General features: G+C 40.9%; 1 protein-coding gene across 1 annotated transcript in view; it reads right to left on the bottom strand.

Moving 5' to 3' along the window:
- Nucleotides 1–402: 402 nt before the first annotated feature.
- The window catches only part of ubtd2 (ubiquitin domain containing 2), a 41,404-nt gene continuing 14,127 nt past the window's right edge, over nt 403–27,679 (bottom strand). Inside the window, exons 2-3 of the mRNA XM_063011297.1 lie at nt 22,020–22,256; nt 403–1,887 (exon numbers count right to left, since the gene is read on the bottom strand). Of these exons, the coding sequence (XP_062867367.1) occupies nt 1,502–1,887; nt 22,020–22,256 (623 nt within the window). The 3' untranslated portion in view covers nt 403–1,501. The remainder of the gene's footprint in view (nt 1,888–22,019; nt 22,257–27,679) is intronic.

Here is a 27,679-nt window from a genome sequence, read left to right as displayed (position 1 = left end):
CCGTGACTCTGATTGGATAAGCGGTTAAGAAAGTGAGTGAGTGAGTGAGTGAGGATTTTAACGTCATGCTTTACACACTTCAGCCACATTCATGACAGGACAGGTAGTTACTGGTTACACAAGATTCATCAGTCAAGTTTAATTTCAAACACAGTCATGGACAATTTTGTATCTCCAATTCACCTCACTTGCATGTCTTTGAACTGTACGAGGAAACCCACACAGACAAGGGGAGAACATGCAAACTCCACACAGAAAGGACCCGGACCGCTCCACCTGGGAACCGAACCCAGGACCTTTTTGCTGTGAGGTAACGGTGCTACCCACTGAGCCACCGTGCCGCCCATATGCTATAAATAACACCATCAGGACAATTAAAAAAAGGAACTGAACAAACCCAGGTACAAACGTTGCTCATATTTTAATTCAAAACACATTCTGTCGCATTAAAATACGCCTGCATTTTTTGCAACTCGGCTTAAGCCTAACAGGCCATTTAAAAACATAGAAAGAGTAAATTGTGAGAACTCTCTTCATCTCATCTTCATCATGAGCTACATTTGGAGAGGAACTGCATTAGCAATGTGATTGGATAAGTCATTCTGTCCATACAAGCCCTCACAGTGATTCACACTTCCACCCCTGTAAAAAATCCCTCTGTTCCAGCTCCTACATTAATACACCCCTCTAAATACCACTGCTCTCGCACGTCCTCAATATTAGCCAGAGAGAACGCGGTGCCATGGAAACCTTCTCGTCTTGGGTAGGAGTCTTGCGTGTGATCTAAAATAGAGGCCGATAAAAACATGTCCAGCATTAGGTGACACTTTCCCTGTGTCAAATCACATATGCTCAGAACTAAAGGTTAGATGACTGATTTACTGCACAAAATAACATGTTCCCGTTTTTTAAGAGTGGCTAAAAATGTCTGTGACGCAAGATTGTTTACAGTGCAGGAGAGTTCCAGAGAGACAGGGGAGTCATTTAAATGCACAGCTGATGCAAAAGTATAGTCATTGAGAAAAGATTGGACCAAGTAACCAAGAAATTCGAAAGAAAATGGTCGTTTTAGTACAATTTTGTCTAAAAATTAGCTTACTTTTAGGATTTTAAATGATTTTTCACAGAAAAAAGAAGAAGAAATAGGAAAAAAGGTAAAAATTGACTCTTCATCTGTTAAAAGCTGAGGTATGGCAGAAGGATTCAGGTCTGCCTTGCAGACATATACTCCTCAGAAGAAAGAAAGTAAGGTAGAAAGCTTTATAATCCAGCAAGATGACTACGGCCATCATAGATCTTTACGTTTGTTTTCCAGCATGCTTAAAGAAGCAGTTCGTCTCAGAACCCTCCCAGAAATCTCTTCACTTTTCCCCAGCAACTGTCCCTCCATCCTGCTGGATTTCATCAAACCAATGGCTGAATATCCCTGGTCAAGCAGGTTGGAATATTCTCCGAGACTCTGCTTTCCCACATATTGTCCTGCAAACACCTGGGCCACCTCCTAATTTTCCACAGGTGGCGGCTGGCTGACGATGACCTGCACCACGTAGTCCTTAGAGATGTTCAGCTCGTGCAGCTTCATGCGGTCGCTCAGAGGTCGTCCTGAGAAGAACCAGCGCTGGCTGGAGGCTTCCAGACCCTCCTGCGCCTGAAGGCGGCGCTTCATCAGCAGGATGCTGTCTGCCGAGCGCACGGCCAGGCGAAGGTCACGACCCGTCGAGAGCCGCAGGCGTAGCTGGCACTCGTGCCCCTCGTTGGGCGGTGCTTCGGGCGCCTCGGGCGTCTCCGTCTCGCTATTCTCCTCGATCATGTTGACGGGTGGGGAGAGACAGTAGACGGGAAGCTGGTAGCGGTTGCCCAGCTCGTCGTAGCACTCTGTCAGGGCACCTGATTAAAAAAAAACACAAAGGAAAAGACATAAGCTAGATGACCTATTGGTTTTAAAGAACAATAATAAAATATATACTTCCTAGCCACACTTACCTGTGGGTGTGTCTGAACCGTGTGAGCTCTCTACATAGACGCATTTTATGTCATCCTACGCTCCCGAGAAGAAGGCTGTCTAAATTCTTAGATATCTTAAAATGCTGCCTACTGGGGTGCCTTAATTCTAAATGATAATATGACCAAATAAGAAGCATCTGATGCTTCCTTATGCCCACTGCTAAAGAAAAATGTGGGTTAAAATCCTTTCTGATTCTAAATAAGCATAACAAATGTGACTGATTACAGTTTCTAGCATATTAACACTTATCCTAGATTCTGACAATCATGTACAGTAGTGTTCAAAAAAATAGCAGTCCAACACCATTGACCTGATAAATCACTGTTTTTAGTAGAAGTGATATTTCTACATAGCAAAAAATTTACTTGAAAGTGTAGTAGAGTAATGAAAACAAAACAAACCCAACAATTAGGACATGCATGCCGCTCATTCTGAGTAATCGAAGCATTGATTGAAAGGGGCTTGTTCAAAATAATAGCAGCGAGGAGTTCAATTGGTGAAGTCATTCATTCTGCAGAAGAACGAGTGTCAATTTTGGCCCTTATTTAAGGTAGGAGGGGGGCAAATGTTGCACAGGTTGGTCATAGCACATTTCCTTTTGAAATACTGGGTAAAATGGGTTGTTCCAGGCATTGTTCTGATGAACAGCGTACTTTGATTAAATAGTTGATTGTAGAGAGAAAAAACATACAGAGAAGTGCAGCAAATTATAGCCTGCTCAGCTAAAATGATCTCAAATGCCTTGAAGTGACCAAAACCTGAAAGACGCAGAAGGAAGCGTGGAACTGCTGTTCGATTGGATCGAAGAATAGCCAAAATAGCAAATACTCAGTCAATGATCACCTCCAGAAAGATCAAGGAACATCTGAAGTTACCAGTGAGTACAGAAGATGATTAAGTGAAGCCAATTTACCAGCAAGAACTCCTTGCAAAGTCCCGTTGTTAAGAAAAAGACGTGTCCTGAATGGGTTTAAATTTCCCAAAGAACACATTGACTGGTCCAAAGAGAAATGGCTCAACATTTTGTGGACTGGTGAAAGCAAAATTGTTCTTTTTGGGTCTAGTGGCCGTAGACAGTATGTCAGACGACCTCCGAGCACTGAAATCAAGCCAAAGTTCACTGTGAAGACAGTAAAGCATGGTGGTACAAAATGATGATATGGGATGTTTCTCATACCATGGTGTTATGCCTAGTTATCACATACGAGGGATCATGGATCAGTTTAAATATATCAGAATACTTGAGGAGATCATGTTGCCCTATGTCGAAGAAGAAATGCCCTTAAAATGGGTGTTTTAACATGACAATGACCCAAAACATCTTGGTTACAGATAAACAAGTTTGAGGTAATAGAGTGACCAGCACAATCCCCTGACTTCAATCCCATAGAGAACTTGTGGGCTGATAGCTGAAACGTGTTTTTTTTTAGGCACAACCCAAAATTGCAGAAGAACTGTGGAATGTAGTCTAATCATCCTGGACTGGAATACCTGTTCAGAGGTGCCAGAAGTTGGTCGACTCCATGCAACACAGATCTCGGAAACAATTGCCACTAAATATTAGTTATTATTAGTTAAATATTAAAGTAAAGTAAAACCTCAAACATTTTTTCATGTTATAGATACATTTTTTGAGTTTTTAAAGAAAAATGCTGGCACTGCTATTATTTTGAACAGCCTAATATTCATTTTTCTTAATTTTCTGTAAATGATGAACACAAACTGACTAAATGTTGTTAATGTTTTGATTTAGAATTGAAAGTGTAGTATTTTCAGTGCATTTGCATTTATGGAAATAAAAGTTATTATAATGATTTTGTGCTTTATTCGCTTTTTTAAAATCACTGCTATTTTTTTGAACACCACTGTATGTGGATTGTCACTGGGGACTGAATAATTTTAAGGCACAGTACAATTAAATGTCTGCTTCACCTTATAAAGACAAATTAAAAATGTAAAAATGGGGGATTTGGGTGGATGGCCCTGACCTGGATAAAGCAGTTTGATGAAAATCACTGGAAATAGAAATATATAATGCATTTCTTAATCTAAGCTGAGCAAAAAAATTTTGATTAAAAAAAAAAAAAAAAACGTGTCCATTAGATCCATAGATTGCCTTTTGACAGGTCATAAACTTCTGACATTTTGGATTGTAGAATGAAAGACAGGACCACATGCTTGTGAGGAAGTAAAAGCTGTAAAATGGGTAAAGGTTAAGCAGATTGCAAACTGCAGTATTAAAACATCACCGTCATCATCGTTTGGTAAGTTTCATCTCGTTGGAAGGTTAATGACATAATATTAAAACTGTTGGGGTTTTATTGTTTGGATCTGATTATGTAGGACTGGCTGTTTCAGTTCTAAAAAGCTCTTACACCAAAACCACTGACACATCTTTTAAATGGTTCTGTAGAACTTGTGTAGTGTGTGCAAACATCACCTAAGTCAAAACAGAAACCATTAATGACCTCTTCAAGAACAGATCACTGTAGATGTGAGGTATTATGCAGTTTCACAAGTGGTGACATAACATAATAGTAGCTCAGGGATCGAGGTACTGGACTATTTAACTATTGAAGATCACTGGTTCAGATCTAAACATTGTTTGGCCCTTACTTTACTTTAAGTTGTGCACATTGTATTCAGTTACAGCTGGATATTTCTTTGAATAAAAGCATCTGCTAAAGGTCATAAATGGTGACAGAGGTTTTTTTAAGAGTGGGAGGAATAATTTCAGGGAAAGGAGAGTGAAAGGATGATAAACAGTAAAGCTTTCATTTCCCAAAAAAACTGGGGGGGAAACTTCCCAGTTCAATCGATGTATGACTTACTAAAGTTGAACGTTTCATGTGAATCAAACATCATGTAGGAATGCATCATTTTTATTTTGAGTAATACACATATTTAGCTATTTATTTATTACATGGTGTAACTACTACAAACCAAATAACACTGAATAACTGCATGGAGGAAAAAACGCAAAACGTTTTAATAGTAAAACGTTTAATTTTAATAGTAAAATGCAAAACGTTCCATCAGTATATTGTTTCTACAACCCCCATTTTCAAATAAATTGGGACATTTTGTAAAATGCAGTAAAACTAAAATCTTTAATTTGTTCATCTTTTTGAACCTTTAGAAAGTAAAGAAATGACTTTTTTATCCTCTGGCTGATATTCTTGATTGTATTTTGTTCCACCGGGTAACACTGGGCTCAAGGTCCTTAAACTTCAGTTGTGCACATTGTATTCAGTTACAGCTGTATATTTCTTTGGATAAAAGCATCTGCTAAAGGTCATAAATAGTGACGAAGGTTTTTTTGAAGAGTGGGAGGAATAATTTCAGTGAAAGTAGAGTGACAGGACAATAAACAAAAGCTTTCATTTCCCCCCAAAAAACTGGGGGAAAATTCCCAGTTCAATTGATGTATGACTTATGTATGACATATGTATCCTAAAGTTGACCGTTTCTCGTGAATCAAACATGTAGGAATGCATCATTTCTATTTTGAGAAATACACATAGTTAGCTATAGATTTATTACATGGTGGAACTACTGTACTACAAACCAAACAACACTGGCTAATTACATGAAGGAAAAATATTTTAGTAAACAAAATGACCTTTTATTAGTAAAATGCAAAACATTCCATAAGTATATTGTAATTTCTACAACCCCCATTTTCAAAAAAGTTGGGACATTTTGTACAATTGTTAACTTGTTGATCCTCTTGAACATTTATTTGATGGAAAAAGTAAAGAAATGACTTTTTTGTGTTCTGTTTGATATTGTTTATTATATTTTGTAAATACAACAGGTGCTGGCACTGGTTCCACTGGGAAACACTGGGCTCAAGGTCCTTAACCTTCAGATGTGCTTATTGTATTCAGTTACAGCTGTATATTTCTTTGAATTAAAGCATTTGCTAAAGGTCATAAATAGTGACGGAGGTGTTTTTGAAAAATTTCAGTGAATGTAGAGTGAAAGGACAATAAACAGTGAAGTTTTCATTTCCCCCGAAAAAAATCCCAGTTCAATCGATGTATGACTTGATTAATTTTACTTCTGCTGTTTAAGTTTTGGTAAACAAACTGACTTTTTATTAGTAAAAATGCAACAAATGTCTACAACCCCCATTTAAAAAAAAGTTGGGACATTTTGTAAAATGCAGTAAAACAAGAATCTTTGATTTGTTCATCCTCTTGAAAAATGAAAAAAGTACAGAAATGACTTTTTTTATGTTCTGGTCGATGTCCTTAATTACATTTTGTAAATATAACTGGTGGTGGGCCTGGCTCCACTAGAAAACACTAGACACAAGGCAGGAAACCCTGGACAGCTTTGCCTATCTCCCCTTCAGACATGGCCAATCTGTGTATACGCCTGGCCAGCCGCTATCACTGCTAAGATTCGGACCTGGATCTAAGCAGCAGTAGCTAGTAGGGACGTTGTAGCCTGGCGGTTAAAGTACTAGACTAGTAATCAGGAGGTCACTGGTTCAAGTCCCACCATGGCCAGGTTGCTGCTGTTGGGGCCTTAAGCAAGGCCCTCAACCCTCAATTGCTTAAACAACATGTACTGTAAGTCACTTTGGATAATGGCGTCTGCTAAATGTAAATGTAGTGTAAAAGAGTGCTGCCGAAACGGGCAAATTATTCATCATTTGAAGGTGAGCAGGTTTAAAGGCCAAACATGGACAATCAGCATCAGCAAATCAAAGTTTATTCTGATCACGGATTCTGATTAAACTGTTTGTACACGCTGCTTTACATGCACCCATGCCTGATGTAGCTTGTGGTGTCAGCATTACCATGACAATGAGTGCACGTGCACAGTCGTGGTTTAGGAGTGTAGATATCAAAGGTTATTCATCCTTTTAGCTCTGGTAATGTTGAATAGCTGTGGCTTTAGTATGTTTAAAATTTTTTCCATGGGTGCATGAAGGTCTAGAAGATGACCAACTCAAACAGCAGCAATAGATGAGCGATCGTCTCTGACTTTACATCTACAAGGTGGACCAATTAGGTAGGAGTGTCTAACAGAGTGGACAGTGAGTGGGCACGGTGTTTAAAAACTCCAGCAGCGCTGCTGTGTCTGATCCACTCGTACCAGCACAACACATCAGGCATGGGTGCATGTAAAGCAGCGTGTATAAACAGTTTAATCAGAATCCGTGATCAGAATAAACTTTGATTTGCGGATGCTGATTGGCCAAACAAACCTGCTCACCTTCAAATGTTGAATAATTTGCCCGGACTGAGAATAGTCCACCAACCAAAAATATATCCAGCCAACAGCGCCCGGTGGACGGCGTCCTGTGACCACTGATGAAGGTCTAGAAGATGACCAACTCAAACAGCAGCAATAGATGAGCGATCGTCTCTGACTTTACATCTACAAGGTGGACCAACTAGGTAGGAGTGTCTAACAGAGTGGACAGTGAGTGGACACAGTGTTTAAAAACTCCAGCAGCGCTGCTGTGTCTGATCCATTCATACCAGCACAACACACACTAACTGAGAATGATCCACCACCTAAATAATACCTGCTCTGTGGGGGTCCTGACCAGGGTGAAAGCAGGTTAAAAAGGTATGTAGAGTAACAGATGGACTACAGTCAGTAATTGTAGAACTACAAAGTGCTTCTATATGGTAAGTGGAGCTGATAAAATGGACAGTTAGTGTAGAAAGAATGAGGTGGTTTTAATGTTATGGCTGATCAGTGTATATTCCATTTGTTTTTTTACCCTGGTGTTTTATTTCTGATGCACTAAGTTGAAGTTTGTGTGCTAAAGGCTAATAAAATGATGTAGCGAGTACTACACATCAAATTTAAGTGCAGCACACAGTCTGTGTAGGAAGATATTACCAGCCAGGCTAATAAACACACAGAATTATAGAGGCTCTTGACGTCACTTTATAGGTTATAAACTGTATGCAATTACAGAAGCTCAGCTCACAGCCCATTTACTTTGTACCTGTAGATGGGCAAAATGTCCCAAACAGACGTACACAGAGTATTTCAGTACACTTGGTTACACAGCCTTGATCTATTTTATTATCTTTTAAATTGTGTAATCTGATTTTTTTATAGAATATTTTTCCCCACACTGTATACGCCTTTAGACATGCAGAATGCACACACATGCAGAATGCACACACTGATTTGGACTAAATGAGTAATCTGATCCGACGGTTTATATACTCATCATACTTCTATTGATTATTCCATCAGTCCCATGAATAATGAGTCCATAAATAATCAGACGTTCAGCACCATCCGTGTGTAAGAGAGTACCCTGGACGACGAAGAACACAAGCAAATGAATCCTCTACCTACCAAATCAAAGCCCAGATTAACCACAATAAAGCTCTCAAACTTTGGAAACATTATGAGAAGAACCAATTCATTGTAAAAGACAAAACAAAGGAGGATGGCCAGCGACAAGATGGGTGGATGCAGTTAGAAAAACAATGAACAAGCCATTAAGAAGCCTGAAGACCCAAACAGAAGACAGAGGTGCTTTGGAAAACCCTATCCATCTAGTCCCCAAGAGTCAGAATACAAATTAATGCAAATGTACAGTGCCTTGCAAAAGTATTCAGCCCCCTTGAACTTTTCAACCTTTTGCCACATTTCAGGCTTTAAACATAACGATATGAAATTGTAATTTTTTGTGAAGAATCAACAACAAGTGGGACACAATCGTGAAGTGGAACGAAATTTATTGGATATTTTAAACTTTTTTTAGAAATAAAAAACTAAAAAGTGGGGCGTGCAATATTATTCAGCCCCTTTACTTTCAGTGCAGCAAACTCACTCCAGAAGTTCAGTGAGGATCTCTGAATGATCCAATGTTGACCTAAATGACTGATGGTGATAAATAGAATCCACCTGTGTGTAATCAAGTCTCCGTATAAATGCACCTGCTCTGTGACAGTCTCAGAGTTCTGTTTAAAGCGCAGAGAGCATCATGAAGACCAAGGAACACACCAGGCAGGTCCAAGATACTGTTGTGGAGAAGTTTAAAGCCGGATTTGGATACAAAAAGATTTCCCAAGCTTTAAACATCTCAAGGAGCACTGTGCAAGCGATCATATTGAAATGAAGGGAGTATCAGACCACTGCAAATCTACCAAGACCCGGCCGTCCCTCTAAACTTTCAGCTCAAACAAGGAGAAGACTGATCAGAGATGCAGCCAAGAGGCCCATGATCACTCTGAATGAACTGCAGAGATCTACAGCTGAGGTGGGAGACTCTGTCCATAGGACACAATCAGTCGTACACTGCACAAATCTGGCCTTTATAGAATAGTGGCAAGAAGAAAGCCATTTCTCAAAGATATCTATAAAAAGTCACCTGGGAGACACACCAAACATGTGGAAGAAGGTGCTCTGGTCAGATGAAACCAAAATCGAACTTTTTGGCCACAATGCAAAACGTTATGTTTGGCGTAAAAGCAACACAGCTCATCACCCTGAACACACCATCCCCACTGTCAAACATGGTGGTGGCAGCATCATGGTTTGGGCCTGCTTTTCTTCAGCAGGGACAGGGAAGATGGTTAAAATTGATGGGAAGATGGATGGAGCCAAATACAGGACCATTCTGGAAGAAAACCTGTTGCAGTCTGCAAAAGACCTGAGACTGGGACGGAGATTTATCTTCCAACAAGACAATGAACCAAAACATAAAGCAAAATCTACAATGGAATGGTTCACAAATAAACGTATCCAGGTGTTAGAATGGCCAAGTCAAAGTCCAGACCTGAATCCCATCGAGAATCTGTGGAAAGAGCTGAAAACTGCTGTTTTGCAGCTCGAACTGTTTTGCAAGGAAGAATGGGCAAAAATTTCTGTCTCTCGATGTGCAAAACTGATAGAGACATACCCCAAGCGACTTGCAGCTGTAATCGCAGCAAAAGGTGGCGCTACAAAGTATTAACGCAAGGGGGCTGAATAATATTGCACGCCCCACTTTTCAGTTTTTTATTTCTAAAAAAAGTTTAAAATATCCAATAAATTTCGTTCCACTTCACGATTGTGTCCCACTTGTTGTTGATTCTTCACAAAAAATTACAATTTCATATCGTTATGTTTGAAGCCTGAAATGTGGCAAAAGGTTGAAAAGTTCAAGGGGGCTGAATACTTTTGCAAGGCACTGTAACTACAATAATAATGTGAGTTAGTTCATCAGAAAAGATGATTTGATTGAAGCTTCTTCATGTAAACACTGACATGAATACACACCACTGTACACAACAGAAAACCCAATTCATTGAAAAGGACAGTTATGCTCGGAAGAATTAAGGTAAAAGAGAAAGAGGATGGCCAGCAACAAGATGGGTGAATACAGTTAGACCCAACCAGAAGACATGATGCTTTAGAAAAGCACGATCCACCTAGTCTCCAAGAGTCAAAATCAATTTGATGGCATTTAATACAAAACATACATTAAATACATTAAAACCACCTCCCTGTTTCTACACTCACTGTCCATTTTATCAGCTCCACTTACCATATAGAAGCACTTTGTAGTTCTACAATTACTGACTGTAGTCCATCTGTTTCTCTACATACCTTTTTTAGCCTGCTTTCACCCTGTTTTTCAATTGTCAGAACCCCCACAGAACCCCCACAGGACCACTACAGAGCAGGTATTATTTAGGTGGTGGATCATTCTCAGCACTGCAGTGACACTGACATGGTGGTGGTGTGTTTGTGTGTTGTGCTGGTATGAGTGGAGTTTTTAAATACCGTGTCCACTCACTGACCACTCTATTAGAAACTCCTACCTAGTTGGTCCACCTTGTAGATGTAAAGTCAGAGATGATCGCTCATCTATTGCTGCTGTTTGAGTTGGTCATCTTCTAGACCTTCATCAGTGGTCACAGGATGCTGCCCATGGGGCGCTGTTGGCTGGATATATTTTTGGTTGGTGGACTATTCTCAGTCCAGCAGTGAAATTGAGGTGTTTAAAAACTCCATCAGCGCTGCTGTGTGTTATCCACTCATACCAGCACAACACACACTAACACACCACCACCATGTCAGTGTCACTGCAGTGCTGAGAATGATCCACCACCCAAATAACACCTGCTCTGTAGTGGTCCTGGGAGAGTCCTGACCATTGAAGAACAGCATGAAAAGAGGGCTAACAAAGCATGCAGAGAAACAGATGGACTACAATCAGTAATTGTATAACTACAAAGTGCTTCTATATGGTAAGTGGAGCTGATAAAATGGACAGTAAGTGTAGAAACAAGGAGGTGGTTTTAATGTTATGGCTGATCTGGAGTTCAACACCAAATTTGTCTAACAATGTGTTTATGGACCTTGATGTTTCAGTTCATTTTCACAAACAGCTTTATTCTGGTCAAAGTTAGAGCAGGTCCGGTTTCACCCGGAAACACAGAGCACAAAGCACGCATACCCAGGACAGTGAGGGGTGCTTCAGAATCATGCTCATGTTTTTGGAATCGGTAGTCACAACAAGCTCATGGTGAGGAGTTCACACAGTCCTGGCTATATATGGTTTAATCAAAAATAGGACTTGACAGCAACCTTCTATAATTCAGAAGCACTCAATCCATTACCAGCGATGTGCCAACATGTGAAATCTATCAAGAAGTCTGAACAGTAAACCAGTAATGTAATTCCAGCTCAGAGACAATACACTGGCTTCGATCCACAAATCAGCAATGAGAAGAATGAAACGGACCAGATGGCTGAGAACAAACAGAAGATCAAAAATGTAAGCGAGCTGGCACACGAGCTGAATATTACTGGCGGTTCATCACATGTGGCCCAGAGAGCCTTTCTTAAGTCTTCCGTTTAAACCACAGACAGCACAAAAAATGCTTTACAAAGTACGATAGCTTACAATGTACAATGAGCCCATAGAGAACAGGAGGCATCTGTTGAAAGCTTGCGTTCGAAAAGCTGTACGTTTTTATTAACACTGGCACACTGGACAAATCAAACACCTTTTAACTCTGACCGGCATTCTAAAAGCATTGATTAAAACATGCACTTGAAAAACAGGCCGACAAGACCATGTAGTCCACTTCTCCTATGCTGTGTTATTAATCTCATGTTCCAGAAAGTACATTTACATTTTCAGCATATAGCAGACGCTCTTATCCAAAGCGACGGTATAGAGCAGGGGTGGGCAATTACATTTTCGAAGGGGCCACATAAGCAACGGGGACTGGTGTAGAGGGCCGGACCAATAAGGTGAACTAAATTCTGCTCAATATTAATTTTCTCTCTTTATTTACATTTTCAGCATTTAGCAGACGCCTTTATCCAAAGTGACTTACAATAAAGTTACAGTATACAGTCCGAGCAATTGAGGGTTAAGGGCCAGCAGCAACCTGGCGGTGGTGGGGCTTGAACCAGCGACCTTCTAGTCTACCTTAAGCACTAGGCTACAACTGCTCACTCTTTATGAGAAGCAGTAAATTGTACAGTTCTAATAAGCTGTTAATGTTTAGATGTTACAATCAGACAATTAGAAGTAGGCAGGGTAAAACATCAACATTATTTTACTATTTAAACAAACAAATGCAAAAAAAACCAAGACTAAAGACTAAGACTAACTAACTTCTAAGACTAAAGCAATTCATTTTTAGTCTAACTGACCACACACACACACACACACAGGTTAGATGTTATCCAGTTCAGTCTGAAAAAACCTTAAAAATAGGGCTCACAGTGAAGATAAACCGTGACAAAAGCAACGGCGTGTGTGTCTTTAAGAGAGACGCTCACAGTATCGATATAAGTGATTCAGGAGTCGGTTCATTTTATGCGAAGCGTAAGATTCTCTTCTCAGTTATCTCTCCGTGTTTACTGTTATTAATTAATGTCGTGGTTTTAAATAAACACCAGCTACTACAGAACATTTTGTGTGACTCTCTTACATTAAACAGCTTCATTAAAAAGCTTAAATAAACTGCTATTACCACAGATCTGTAACCGAGTCAGACTCGTTCTGCCTGTGGAGCTAAAAGTTTTCTGTCAGACAGAGCAGATGATCCTGAACTAATGAATTTAGTAGTTAATAAACTTTTGCCTCCGATTGGCTCTGTAACGTTTTCTGTTCTCATCTACATCAAAAGCAAGAACCGCTTACGATTTACCAAAGTGAACCACGAATTTATATAATGCTCATAGAATCGACTCAGATGTGACCGGGTTGAATTATCTTTTTAAAGTAAATATTTCAATCAGCAAAATTGCATCGTATGTATGATGCACAACGTTAATTATGTTATTTTAGATTGTGAAATGCGATGGTTGACCAATGGTGATGCGATGGTTGGCGCTTTGTAGCTGGATCAATCCACTGAGCTGTTAAGCTTAACATGGAGGTGATCTTTATATATCACGCGATCGGATCTGCTGAATTTAGGAAATATCGACCGATCGTCGATCGCATATTTTGATTAAAAATCGGCCGATTTCGATACATGGCCGATCGATCCTTCCATCTCTACTGCAAGCAATTTAAGCTTAGAGAACTCACAGTGGTAACTTGGCAATAGTCGGGATTGAACCGACAACCTTCTGATCATTAGTCTGATCTGTGATTTAACTGTATGTGGACACTGATACTGGTCCACAAGCTTTTTGGACATTCTATTACAAAACTATTCTGGAATGCGTCACAATTGATGTTCCAATTATTTCCGAAAGTGTTCAACAGCAGTGGCAGTGGTAGCTCAGCGGTTAGGGTACTTGACTGGTGATCAGAAGGTTGCTGGTTCAAGCCCCACCACTGCTAAGTTGCCACTGTTGGGCCCCTGGGCAAGGCTCTCAACCCTCAATTGCTTAAATTGTATCCAATCCGAAAGTGTTCGAAAGTGTTGACTGGTGATCATAAGGTTGCTGGTTCAAATTTACAGTGACTTACAGTTATGACCAAATACCCTGCAAGCAATTTAAGCTTAGAGACCTCACAGTGGTAACTTGGCAATAGTGGGGATTGAGGTACTTGACTGGTGATCAAAAGGTTGCTGGTTCAAGCCCCACCACCATTAAGTTGCCACTCTTGGGCCCCCGGGCAAGGCTATCAACCCTCAGCTGCTCAAATTGTAAGTCGCATTGGATAAAAGTGTCTGCTAAATGCCGTACTTGTAATGTAAATGTTCTGTGGGGTCGAGGCTTTTGGAGCTCCGCCACACCAAACTCGCCCAATTGCATCTTTGTAGACCTTGCTTTGTGCACAAGGGCGCAGACATACTTAAACATTATTATGTATTAAACGTTATTATGTAACTACTTTTATTTACATCTGTTCGAAAAGAGTGTGTCCAAATACTTTTGACCAGATAATGTACACAAACGTAAAGAAGTTGGACCTCACAGCTTGACCTTTGAGCTGACTAACTCTCAGAACACCTTCACTGCTATTAAAAAACCATCTCTGCTCACCTGGGGCTGAAATGAGCAATAAGCAAAAAAAGTAGGCGTCGTCACCCTCGGTTGATTCTTTCCCGTTCGCTCCGTGTCTCAGGGAAATCGTGACCACTGACATTCAGTATAAACGTAAATGCTAAGGTTTACTTTCCTCAGTGGGGAACTCCAGTGTATACAGGGGTTTGCTCAAATTTCTGCAAATAACCCACTGACCACAGACCCTTGTTGTTCCATTTGTGCATGTGCAACCTGTGAGCACGCCCTACTGCTTTAATACTGAACTTGTGTATCTGTATGAATAATTAAACATCAAACAAAAAATAATTAGCTTCAATTGGATGATTAATTGGATGCCAAAGTTAGGACACCCCTAAAAACAAAATGAAACAATTTTTTAAGAAAACTGTGTTTGAAAATACTACAATGTACTTCATATGTATTAATTTATTTATTGTATTTTATTAGGATTTTTTTAATGCATTTTTTTTAAACCTTTTTTCCCCTATTTTTAGTGCAGCCAGTTTTTACCCAATTGCGTTATGCTTCCTCTCTACTGCAGCTGACCCCCGCCTTGATTGAGGAGAGCGAACTGACACACGCCCCCTCCGACACGTGTGCAGCATCTTTTCACCTGCACCTGAGTTTATATGCGGATCAGCATTGTGTATAGAGAGCCACACTCTGATCGCATTATCCCTAAACTCTGTGCAGATGCCATCAATCAGTCAGCAGAGGTCGTAATTTCATCAGTTATGAGGTCCCTATCCAGCTTTTCCCTCCCTGTATGAACAACAAGCCAGTCGTTGTTCATGTAGCCGCCCAGTTCAGCCGGATGGCAGAGCTGAGTTTCAAACCGACGAGTTAGAAATGTCAGCTCTGGTGCGCTGGTGTGTTTTACCGCTGCGCCACCTGGGCGGCTGTCATTTTATTAGGATTTTAACGCCATGTTTTTCACACTTTGGTTACATTCATAACATAAGCGGTATTGACTCGTTACACAAGAATTATGAGTTCACAAGTTTAATGTCAAACACAGTCATGGACAATTTTGGATCCCCAATTCTTCTCACTTGCATGTCTTTGGACTGTGGGAAGAAAACTGGAGCTCCAGAGGAAACCCACACAAACACAGGGAGAACATGCAAACTCCACACAGAAAGGACCTGGACCGTTCCACCTGGGGATCAAACCCAGGACATTCTTGCTGTGAGGCGACAGTGCTATGTACTGAGCCACTGTGCTGCCCTCAGGGGAAGAAGATTTTCATGTGATGATAATGTGAGAGCAGTGGTGCATCAGTGGCTACATGCTCAACCAAAAACATTTCTTGGAAAAAATGCATCGGAAGGTGACTATGAAGAAAAGTGATGTAATTTGTTTGTTTAAAATTCTTAATAAATAGAGAGACTGAAGAACCCTCGTATATACAGGGGTTGGACAAAATAACTGAAACACCTGGTTTTAGACCACAATAATTTATTAGTATGGTGTAGGGCCTCCTTTTGCAGCCAATACAGCGTCAATTCGTCTTGGAAATGACATATACAAGTCCTGCACAGTGGTCAGAGGGATTTTAAGCCATTCTTCTTGCAGGATAGTGGCCAGGTCACTACGTGATGCTGGTGGAGGAAAACGTTTCCTGACTCGCTTCTCCAAAACACCCCAAAGTGGCTCAATAATATTTAGATCTGGTGACTGTGCAGGCCATGGGAGATGTTCAACTTCACTTTCATGTTCATCAAACCAATCTTTCACCAGTCTTGCTGTGTGTATTGGTGCATTGTCATCCTGATACACGGCACCGCCATTGGATGCACATGGTCCTCCAGAATGGTTCGGTAGTCCTTGGCAGTGACGCGCCCATCTAGCACAAGTATTGGGCCAAGGGAATGCCATGATATGGCAGCCCAAACCATCACTGATCCACCCCCATGCTTCACTCTGGGCATGCAACAGTCTGGGTGGTACGCTTCTTTGGGGCTTCTCCACACCGTAACTCTCCCGGATGTGGGGAAAACAGTAAAGGTGGACTCATCAGAGAACAATACATGTTTCACATTGTCCACAGCCCAAGATTTGCGCTCCTTGCACCATTGAAACCGACGTTTGGCATTGGCACGAGTGACCAAAGGTTTGGCTATAGCAGCCCGGCCGTGTATATTGACCCTGTGGAGCTCCCGACGGACAGTTCTGGTGGAAACAGGAGAGTTGAGGTGCACATTTAATTCTGCCGTGATTTGGGCAGCCGTGGTTTTAGGTTTTTTGGATACAATCCGGGTTAGCACCCGAACATCCCTTTCAGACAGCTTCCTCTTGCGTCCACAGTTAATCCTGTTGGATGTGGTTTGTCCTTCTTGGTGGTATGCTGACATTACCCTGGATACCGTGGCTCTTGATACATCACAAAGACTTGCTGTCTTGGTCACAGATGCGCCAGCAAGACGTGCACCAACAATTTGTCCTCTTTTGAACTCTGGTATGTCACCCATAATGTTGTGTGCATTGCAATATTTTGAGCAAAACTGTGCTCTTACCCTGCTAATTGAACCTTCACACTCTGCTCTTACTGGTGCAATGTGCAATTAATGAAGATTGGCCACCAGACTGGTCCAATTTAGCCATGAAACCTCCCACACTAAAATGACAGGTGTTTCAGTTATTTTTTCCAACCCCTGTAACTATATTGTAGTATGACATTAAATGTACAAACTGACCTAATTTTAATTGTCCATTAGCCTTGCTAGGCCTGTTAACAATACAGGCTCAGTACAGGCTTCTCTAAGCCCTGTGTAGTCTGTGCTCTTTTAACGTCCAGAGGAATATAGCTGAAACGAGTTCCCTTTGATGTGTGTTTGATCCACTGGTGTATTTCTGGCATGTTATTTCACGAGTGAATTAAAACACTATTTAGCTGGACTGCAAATCCTGGTGTTAATCTTCTCAGGACATAGCTGCCTTTCATTTAACAACACATTTCTCCAGATGTATTGCTTTAATAATTGGATTATTTTTTACACCAGCACAAAGACTTTTTCTAAGGCAAATCAGAATGCCAAGATAAGCAGAAGTGTGTCGCACTGTTACCGTATAATTACTGTGTAATAACAGGGCTATAGAACAACACAACAGTCTATCCTAAAGTGCCTCACTGTTATGGTCTTTTGTTCCAGGGTGGCATGTAAACCTAGAGAAGATCTGTGTTCAGTTCTGGATGGAGCCTATTAAGTACATCTGTTCCTGCAATTCTCATAGGCATCTTTTGTTTTTATCTCGTGTGTGAGCTTTAAATTTGTTTTTACATTATAGTTTGCTCTCTGTGTGAAGCTCTAATAGGTCCCCGAAGCTCCAAAACTACCTCGGTCCCTATCAGTGTGGACATAAGGTGAATAAAATCTGAGGCACCTGGTTACTTTCCGCCTGTGGGGAGGATTGGATTTCGGAAAGGAGATAACCGATCAGCCTAAACAAACTGCAGACAGGCCAGAGTGGTGTATCTACACTCGCTCTGTGTGTTTTATTATGTAGACTGTGCCTCTGCTTTTGTAGCGCTGCTCCCCAGGGATGGATGGTGTGGCGTAGTGGCACCGGACATCTGGTGGACTGTGAGCGGAGTGACTGACTTCAAATTCGAAAACACTTGTATTATTTTTGTATTTTTTACCGCATTTATTTGTAAACCAACTATGAGTGAAAACAAAGGTAATTTGCTGAAGAGAGATGTATTTCCTGAAGAAAATGCAAGTGTGATTGCAGCTCAGCAGTGGTAGGCGTCCAAAAACTTTTGGTAATGCTGTTGATGGCATCCGTATACTTTTGTTCATAAATACAGAAGTTTGATAGATAGGCATGGCGGGTGAATGGATGTGCATATCGAAAAGCTGTATACAAGCTGCAGTGCCATCAATGGGTCGAACAATTTAGAGTTGGAACAGCGTCGATATCTGGAAAATTTAAAAAAAATGAATGGATGAGAATGGGGCAAAAACTGGGTATAAATACGGGCATGGCGGGTAAACGGGTACGCATATCCAAAAGCTGTAAACAAGCCGTGGTGTCATCAACGGGCAGACGATTCAGAGTTAGAACTGCGTCAATATCTCAAAAATTCAAAAAATGAATGGCAGTGAATAGGGCAAAAAATGGGTATAAAAACGGGCGTGGTGGGTGAACTAGTGTGCTTATCCAAAAGCTGTACACAAGCCGCAGTGTCATCAACGGGATGGACGATTTAGAGTTGAAAAGGCTACGATATCTCGAAAATTTAGAAAATGAATGGTAGTGAATGGGGCAGAAAATGGGCATAAATACGGGCGTGGCAGGTGAACAGGTGCATGTATTTAAAAGCTATATACAAGCCGCAGTGCTGTCAACGGGACGGGTGATTTAGAGTTGGAACGGCTACTATATTTCGAAAAAAAAAAAAAATGAATGGAAGTGAATGGGGCACAAACTGGGTATAAACACGGGCACGGCGGGTAAACGGGTACGCATATCCAAAAGCTGTAAACAAGCCGTGGTGTCATCAACGGGCAAGACGATTTTGAGCTAGAGCTGCGTCGATATCTCAAAAATTCAAAAAAGGAATGGCGGTGAATGGGGCAAAAACTGGATATGAAAACGGGCATGGCGGGTGAACGGGTGCGTGTATCCAAAAGCTGTATACAAGCTGTGGTTTTATCAATGGGACAGACGATTTAGAGTTGAAACGACGTCGATATCTCAAAAATTGCGGACTGATAATAATAATAATATATAATAATAATAATAAGACGCGCTTACTACAATCACACTAATTATAATTATTACCTACCGCTGGGATCCGGGATTCGAATCCCCAGCGGTGCCACTGGCAGACAGGTGTCTACATACAGACATGATTGGCTATGTCTGAGGGAGGGATGGTCAAAGCACTGCGATGGATTGGAAAGTGTGTTATTGTATAGTCACAGTGATCCCGGGGGAAACCGGATCCTCCTTAACCCTGCACATCTGCAAGATTCTCCACCCAATTTTGCTCTTTTACTTGGAGTTTGGTACTGTGGGAGTACCCTCAGCAGGCACTGGGTCGGCTTAGAATTCCAAAACCTAGTTTGTACCCAACCCCTTCTAACACACACTGTCTCACAGTTCTCCAGACACGTGTTCTTGTTATAGGATTACGCCTGTATCTGCATGACTAATGTGTTTGCAATCTAATATTCTCCAGTAGACTGCAGGATCAGATGCCAGAGGCTGAGCAACTTTAAACGGCTCAGTGTTTACCTGCGTCACCTGAAGCAACTCGCATCCTAAAACCTTTTACGTCTTTTGATAACTTTGAAATGACAATGTTTTTCTGTGTTCTCTTGCAGGCAGGATGTGGATCATTGACGTCTCTAGGCATTTGCAGAGCTGTGTAATTATGCACTATGTTTAATCCATTTCCCCCTACATATTTAAGATCCACAGTTCTTCATTAAAGCGCCTTTTACAAACCCAAGGACTTGTACATTAGAGACAAAACAACAATAGGGGAGGAAAAAATAAGACCTGGAGGGATAAGAAAAGCAAGCAGTAAAAAAAAAAAGTTTTGAGGGTGGAGATAGAGGAGCTGCCATGAAGAGATTGTTGGACTGAGTTCCAGACTTTGGGAGCAATAGAACTGAAAGACCTGACATCCGCTGGCAAGTCTGGTATGTAGGACAGCCAGAGTCCAGTGCCAGAGGATCTAAAGGAGCAGCAGGGACAGTAAGAATGAAGGCGCTCACTAAGGTATAAAAGGATGAGACCATGAAAGGCTTTGAAACCAGTAACCAGTAAAGCTGATGTAGGATGGAATGATGTGAGCAGAATGCTTAGTAAAAGTAAGCTAAATTTTAAAAGAAGTGTTGCCAGTTCAGTAGTTTAGCAGGGATCCATTAAAAGGCGGAGGGAGGCGTGAAATGTCGGCAATTAATAAAATGCAGTCTACACTATCCACATATACAGTGAGACTCAACAAATGAGAAACCAGCACTTTTGGGCCAACTAACAAGACTTCAGTTTTGTCTATATCAAGTTTCAAGCAATTATACTGTAGGTTAACCATGTAATTGTAGGTTCTCCTGATTTTTAGCGCGTCCAATTTTTACCCAATTGCGTTATGCTTCCTCTCTACTGGTGCTGACCCCCGCCCAGATTGAGGAGAGCGAACTGACACACACCCCGACTGCATCTTTTCACCTGCACGAGCCGAGTTCATATGCGGATCAGCCTCGTGCATGGAGAGCCACACTCTGATCACATTATTCCTCTACTCTGTGCAGACGCCATCAATCAGCCAGCAGAGGTCATAATTGCATCAGTTATGAGGTCCCTTTCCCTCACTGGATGAACAACCAAACGTTGTTCATATAGCCGCCCAGCCCAGCTGGATGGCAGAGCTGAGATTCGATACAATCAGTAATGCATGCAGTTACTGAGAAGAAACTATAGGGGGTGTGGTGCTAATGGAGAACTGTATATCATCTACATGAAAGTGAAACCTAAGGTCATGATTACATATGATTTGGCCTAGAGGAGAGATGTGTAGTATAAATAGGATGGGTCCAAGGACAAAACCTTGGGGCACTCCCTAAGGAACTATGGTATATTGTTTGTTTATGAGATAGAATCGGAGCCGATCAAAAACTAAACCTGAAATACCAGAGGATGAAAGTAAAAAAATATGTACAGTGTCAAAAGAGTAGCCTCTACTTAACAGGTTACAATCGCTGTGGTCTGATCATAAGGTTAGATTGCATTTACATGATCAGTGTTTTGCATTTAGTGTACGGCAAGACTGGGCACCTACTGCTGCTTATTAGAGAAGATATCCTTTATTTGTCATATATACATATACGGTTGTACAGTACAATGAAATTCTTTCTTCGCATATCCCAGCTTGTTTGGAAGTTGGGGTCAGAGCGCAGGGTCAGCCATCGTACGGCGCCCCTGGAGCAGAGAGGGTTAAGGGCCTTGCTCAAGGACCCAACAGTGGCATAGCAGAACCTGGATTTGAACCGCCAATCTTCCGGTTGATAGCCCAAAGCTCTACCCACTAGGCTACCACTGTCCCAAAGGGTAAGCATTGTTTCTGCCCGGTTCCGAACCGGGACCGTTTGCGTGTGAGGCGAAAGTGATAACCACTACACTACAGAAACTGCCTATTGTGGCACTTCACATGTTTTTATGTCTTTAGAACGTGCTCCATAAAGTTAGCAGTCTTAAACCAACAGTCTGTTCGCATGTAGTTTTGTATAAAATGCATTTTAATTTAAAAATACAAAAGCTTAAGTGATTTGGAGACGTGAGAAGACGAAGACAGCAAAAAAAGTAAGTGGGTCCTTGAAACCAATGTAAGAGCGAGTTTAATCTTATTAAAAAGCTTTAAAGCCGAGTCGAGCAATTCCAGGTATAATTTAGGCTGGACAAAAAGAAAGTTAACGATCTTTATCATAAATCACGACACGGTTTTCAAACTGTACGAGGTGATTTAAAAATGTGGGAATCAATTTCTCCTCCACGTCTTTGTGTAATGGCCTGACAAAGTAGCTGAATTGCAATTTGCTCCTAAAGGTGATGTTCCATTTACCATGAGGAAGAGTTATGCTGGCTCCATCGATGATGGCCTGCGCAAGCTCGTGGTCGTTGCTCTCAAAGGCCTGTGCGGCGGCCTTGAGCGCGTCCCAAATCTCCTTTCGGCCATCGAAGGCGGGTGCTGTGTCCCAGAATTCATCGCGCTTGCTCCGCAGCTGGCCGTCTGTCATTGGGTAGTCACTCTTCCATTTGGGCTTCTCCCTCTTTAGGGGCTGGTTCCGCCCAAGGGCCACTAGAGGAGAGAACAGCAACGTTAGTTTAAGGACAAGGCTCTATGCTTATGTTTATTTTTAGGAACCACTTACATATTAAACACACACGTGGACTTAAAGGTACGGGTATACAGATACGAAAATGTTAAAATTCTATACATACTGTCATTCTTGTACTTTTATACAATGCTATCTCAATACGTTCAAAACTGGCAAAGCGGGGTTAATAGCTAAAGTAAGTAGCTGCATATTCATTATTATTAATATTTAATTAATGCATATCCTGCCTGCTACAATAAGCACATATGGATAATGTGTTGCAAATGCTTTGGCATATTGTTGTTATTGGCTGCAGCATATGATATTTGGGTTTAACATTCCGATACATCAGACCTGGGCATTGTGGCCTGCGGATGCCCAGGTCTGATGTATCCCCAACCGGCCCGCTTGAGGTTAGGGTTCGATCAACAGTTCTTTGTCCATCATTGTCATATTTGACTGAGAAGCTGTAGTACAAAAGAGGAGGTGCATGCAAAGCTACAAGGGAAATCACTGTATACTACTGACACCAATATATAGAAAAAAAATAATACAACCACAATTATACTAACTTATTCTCATTTAAGGTTAAAATTTTGTTCATTTCAGGTAGTCTGTTTATTTAATTTTTAATTAAAATAATGAGGCTAAAATAAATAATAATTTTGATAAAAGAAGGCATATAAGAATGACCAAACTGGTTTAAAAAACAGCTGAAAACACAAAAGTGATCACACAGGGTTTTCAAAGGCTCATCAAAACTAAAATATGAAGATTATAAACATGTTTCTTCTACTTAAAGCTGCTGAAGCTTAAATTTAAGATCAGAATTTGGCATATACAGTGGTACCTTGTAACTCGATGAAATCTTTGAAACTTGACACCCTTCGTTCAGAAATGTGTACCCTTAACAGGGCTCTAGAGTGCGACCAATTTGGTCGCACATGCGACCTAATTTCTCAATGGTGCGACTAAAAAAAATCTCAGGTCGCACCGGTGCGACCAGGCGTCCGAGGAAAAAAAAAAAACAACAGACACACATTAGGCCAATATCATGGTCTAAACCAATCAGAGATAGTGAAGGGCGGGACATTATTGTAGCTGTGATATGTGAGCGACATTCAGCTCAGCCAATCAGAATGCAGCACCAGGTTTATACATGTGCGTTCGGACGTTCTGCCGTAAGTTTAGTTTTGTATATGAGACTCGCCGGATGTCCCCAGAATGAAAGTTCGGGTTCTGGAGCTCGGCGGTGTAAAGTGTTGTAACGCTCACTTAAGTCCTGACTAAACAGTTAAAGTGACTCGACCCTGTCGTGTGCCTTTATTCCCACACCTCCACCACCGCACAGCAAAAGACCCGCAGCATCCCCACCGGACAGCGGCTAGGTGAGCCGACCCTCTACAGTAGCAAGGGGCTAATGCTAGCGGTAAAGTGCCGCGATAGTGAAAGTAAAAACACGACAATATTTTCGTTAAGTAAAATATAAAAATAACTAAAAGACCAAAATATATTACAATACATGTAGTCAAAATACGCAGTGAGTGCACCGCAAGCGATTTTGGGAATCTGTGTAAAAGATTCAGTAAAGCCGATAATATAATGCACTGCATTTAAGATTACACTCTAACACACACACAAACATATAATTTTAAATATACACACACATATAAATATATATACACACATACATACACATTTACTCTATTATTTTTATAATTTTTATGAGTGTGCTATAATTAGTCTGTAATACTATAATTAACTGTAAAGAGCATGGGAAGACCATGGCCGGCAATAGTATATTTGTGACTGGTTCTAATACATTTCGAATTGAAAGGCTGAAAAAGCCCAATGCATCTATAAAACACATTACATGCCGCGATAAATGCACTGCCCAAGTGTCCCCTCTCCCCACTGCCCTTCATTGTCAGGCAGCAGCAAACAGATCATCAGACGAGGCCATGTTGACCAGATTGTTAGTTATTTCCAAGTCAATATTGCCTGTATGGACAGTGATTAAAAAAAAAAAAAAAAAAGTGAACCTGTAAAACTGCGGTGTTAAATGCGATGCGGTCGAAAATTTGGGTGCACCTAACTTTTGTGCTGGTGCACCTAAGAAAAAAAGTTAGGTGCACCAGTGCAACCAGTGCAAAACGTTAGTCTAGAGCCCTGCTTAAACTCGACTTGTGTGAGACGGCCACTTTGTTCAGCGCTTGGCATGAGCGGTGAGGTAAAAAGTCATCAAAGTGTGAATATGAGATGAACATGCATTTGTGTGGAATAACCGTCAAATTCACTCTGAAAGCTCCACATGTACGTATCTGTGTTTAGCTGGATTTTCCTCCTGTTTCACTTTTAAACTTGTGTTATAACTTGAGGTGCTGAGAAATTGTGAGAAAGAGTCTAAAACTCTTATCATTTAAAAAAACAACGTGAATTAATGTATTAAAAGAACGATATAGAAACACTAAACCTCTCTTAATTATTACTGCTCATAAGTTCTCTCCACTAATGACATTCCTCGCTCATTGTTTTAGTGCAATAAGTCACATTAAGCTCCATAGCAAATAACGGCACACCCACCTCAAAAGCGTTTTTGCCGCTGCTTATGTGAATGCGCCCTTACTGAACTCGCTAAGAAATACGGTATTCCAAGATCAAGCATCTCCATGATTAAGAAGCATAAGGAAACAATAAATAAGTAAAGGTAAAGTGCAGGTTTAATGTATTTTAGTGCTTTTTATAGTATACTTATTATATACTTGTTATTTCCAGTGTATAAGTGTCAAAAACAACCCTATTATTTCACATTAGTCTAAAATATATGCAGTTCCACAGGACCATGGAGTGCATTAACAGGTTTCCCATACATGCTTATGGGAAAATATACTTTGAAACCACTGGAGGTACCACTGTACATGCTTATACATGCAGTTGAGGCTAGAAGTTAGTGTTTGTCAGTGCATGAAAATGTAGGACTGTAAAACCTAAAAATTAATTGTGGTTCCCACTGGGAATTCGAACCCTGAATCCTAGCAGTAGTTGGCTAATTTAATTTACTGCAGCACTAACTGAACCCCATTAGCACTTAACTTGTTCACCCAAATATTTTATTTATAAGAAAATGCATTAACAAAGCTGGAAAACTGAAATTCAATCTAGAACTTTGTCTCCTGTTCCTAACCTACCCGTGCCCAAAGTACAAATCGATGCAAACAGCAAGTTTCTGGGGTGACCATGGCATTCAATTTCCACTTGTCTGAACTTTAGGAATGGAAAACCTGGACTGCAGCCATAAATCGATCTGAAATGATTTACAGAGTCTCCTGTCAGTATTTGTTTAGAAAAACAATGTTCCTCCATGCTTCGATCCATGGGCTGGCACCAGAGCTAAAATTGTTTGCTCCAATCAATACCATTTTCCCTCTGAGCTGAGTAAGGTTCCTATTTTTTCAGCAGATTTCCTACATGGCAGAGAGACATACAGGTTTTAATGTCACTCTGTTCAGATCAGCCCATAAAAAGGGGGCACGGAGGTTAAGATCGGATATCGGTCCCGATATTACCAAAATGAGATGGATCGGATATCGGATAATTAAACCGATCCATGGGGCCGATATACGTTCACTTTAGTTCGTTTGCGACGCATGCTAAGCCCATACAGGACGTGCTGCTGACGTATGGCGTATAACACAAACAAAAACAGCAACATGGAGCGAGCCAAAGAGTCAGCTGCATGGAGGTATTTCACTTGCTTGCTATGCCAACAAGTTCGATGGCAACATGTTTATTACTCAGGTTTAGCTGCTATATTTTATTTTGAATTACTGTTTGCACTAAATATTTACGGATAAGTTTATTTGAAAAAGTTATTTAAGCTACTACTGTTTTTCTCATTGTCAGCAGCCACATTTTGGGTGTGTTCGAAAACCTAAGGAGCTGCCTTGCTGTCTTACTGTCTACATAAGCGGCTGCCTCAGTAGAGAGGATTCTAATAAGTCATCAACTTATAAGGCAGGTTATTCGAATGCGCTACTTACACAGCGATTCCATCGGGTTTAGCATTTAGCATCTTGCCATTAAAAACAATGAACTGGGGTAGCACAGCGCTAGCGCTAACGCTAACGTTAATATAACATTTCCCTTCATGTACCGATAACCGTTACATTTCCTGACAAGCTCGAACTTGCAAATAAAAACACTCGGTACAAGTTTATACAAGTTAAAAATCAGTAATATTTTATTTACGTTTGATAATAACTCCATTCGTTTCTCCGCCCCGTCAAGCCATGTTTATTTTTCTGTAGGAAAAGCGCACCAGACCCGCAATGAATGCTGGGATTGCTTTGGTCACCAAGGCAGCGTCGGATGCTCACTCGTTGAGTGAAAATAACACTGAAATATTAAGATGCCTGTTTATTATTTTATTGACAAATAAATAGCAGTTCAGTACATTTATATCTGTGTTAATTATATTTTGTTTTGCAAACTTAGTAATGTTTAAGTCGATCCTGATGCCTTTCCCACATAATAAAGTATACGGTTAATTAATTCAACAATGGTATCGGATCGGTATCGGCCGATATGCAAAGTATATGTATCGGATCGGTATCGGAACTGAAAAAGTTGGATCGGTGCATCCCTATTGAGGATTGATGTGTCAGTCTCTCATGATTGACAATCACCTGCACATTAACTCACTTCAGGTGGAAGTTGTTCTATAAATCATGGTTTCTCCCTTTCACACTTGCCAGCTTTTCTTGGCACACTTGCATTTTTTTGAAGCTGTGATGTTGGGTCACTCTGTCTGGCCCAGTCCTCCACTGGCGTGTGATGTCAGCATTCTTTAGCTTTGTAGTTATGGTGAAAACCTGGTGTTGCAGTGTTTTTTGAAATTGCCACTATGAAACTACCCCGGGAGAGCAGATTGCCCCAGATGTGGCCGCCCATCAATCCCTGCCCATCAATCCACGTTATGCATATATGCGGAATATTACTGCATTACATCCAGTGATTCTGGGGAAACAGGACCCACTGTGACTCTGATATGAAAATTAAATGAACTGAATGACAATATTTGTGAAGGGCACTGTAGTTTAGTCCAGTGGTCCCCAACCATAGTTAGAGAGCTACATGAGCAATTAAATTTCCAATACTCTTTGGGTGTTATTTTCCACAATCACCACTAGGTGGAAGCAGCGTCTCGTTGAAACCATCGATTCACACTGATTTTCTATTTTATAGTTCTTCTATTTTAAATCCTCCCTCCCCCGCCGATCAGTGAAACTATATCTTTTTTTTTTTTAATATATATTCCCCCCCCCCCATTTTTATCCCCCAGTCTAGTCATGTCCAGTTACCCTGAATGCGTCGTCTATACTGATTCGACCCTTCACCGCTGACT

Source organism: Trichomycterus rosablanca, chromosome 16 (assembly GCF_030014385.1).
Source record: "Trichomycterus rosablanca isolate fTriRos1 chromosome 16, fTriRos1.hap1, whole genome shotgun sequence".
NCBI classification, from domain to species: domain Eukaryota; kingdom Metazoa; phylum Chordata; class Actinopteri; order Siluriformes; family Trichomycteridae; genus Trichomycterus; species Trichomycterus rosablanca.
The sequence above is the reverse complement of the archived record's forward strand: the minus strand, read 5'-3'. Positions and strand labels throughout refer to the sequence as shown.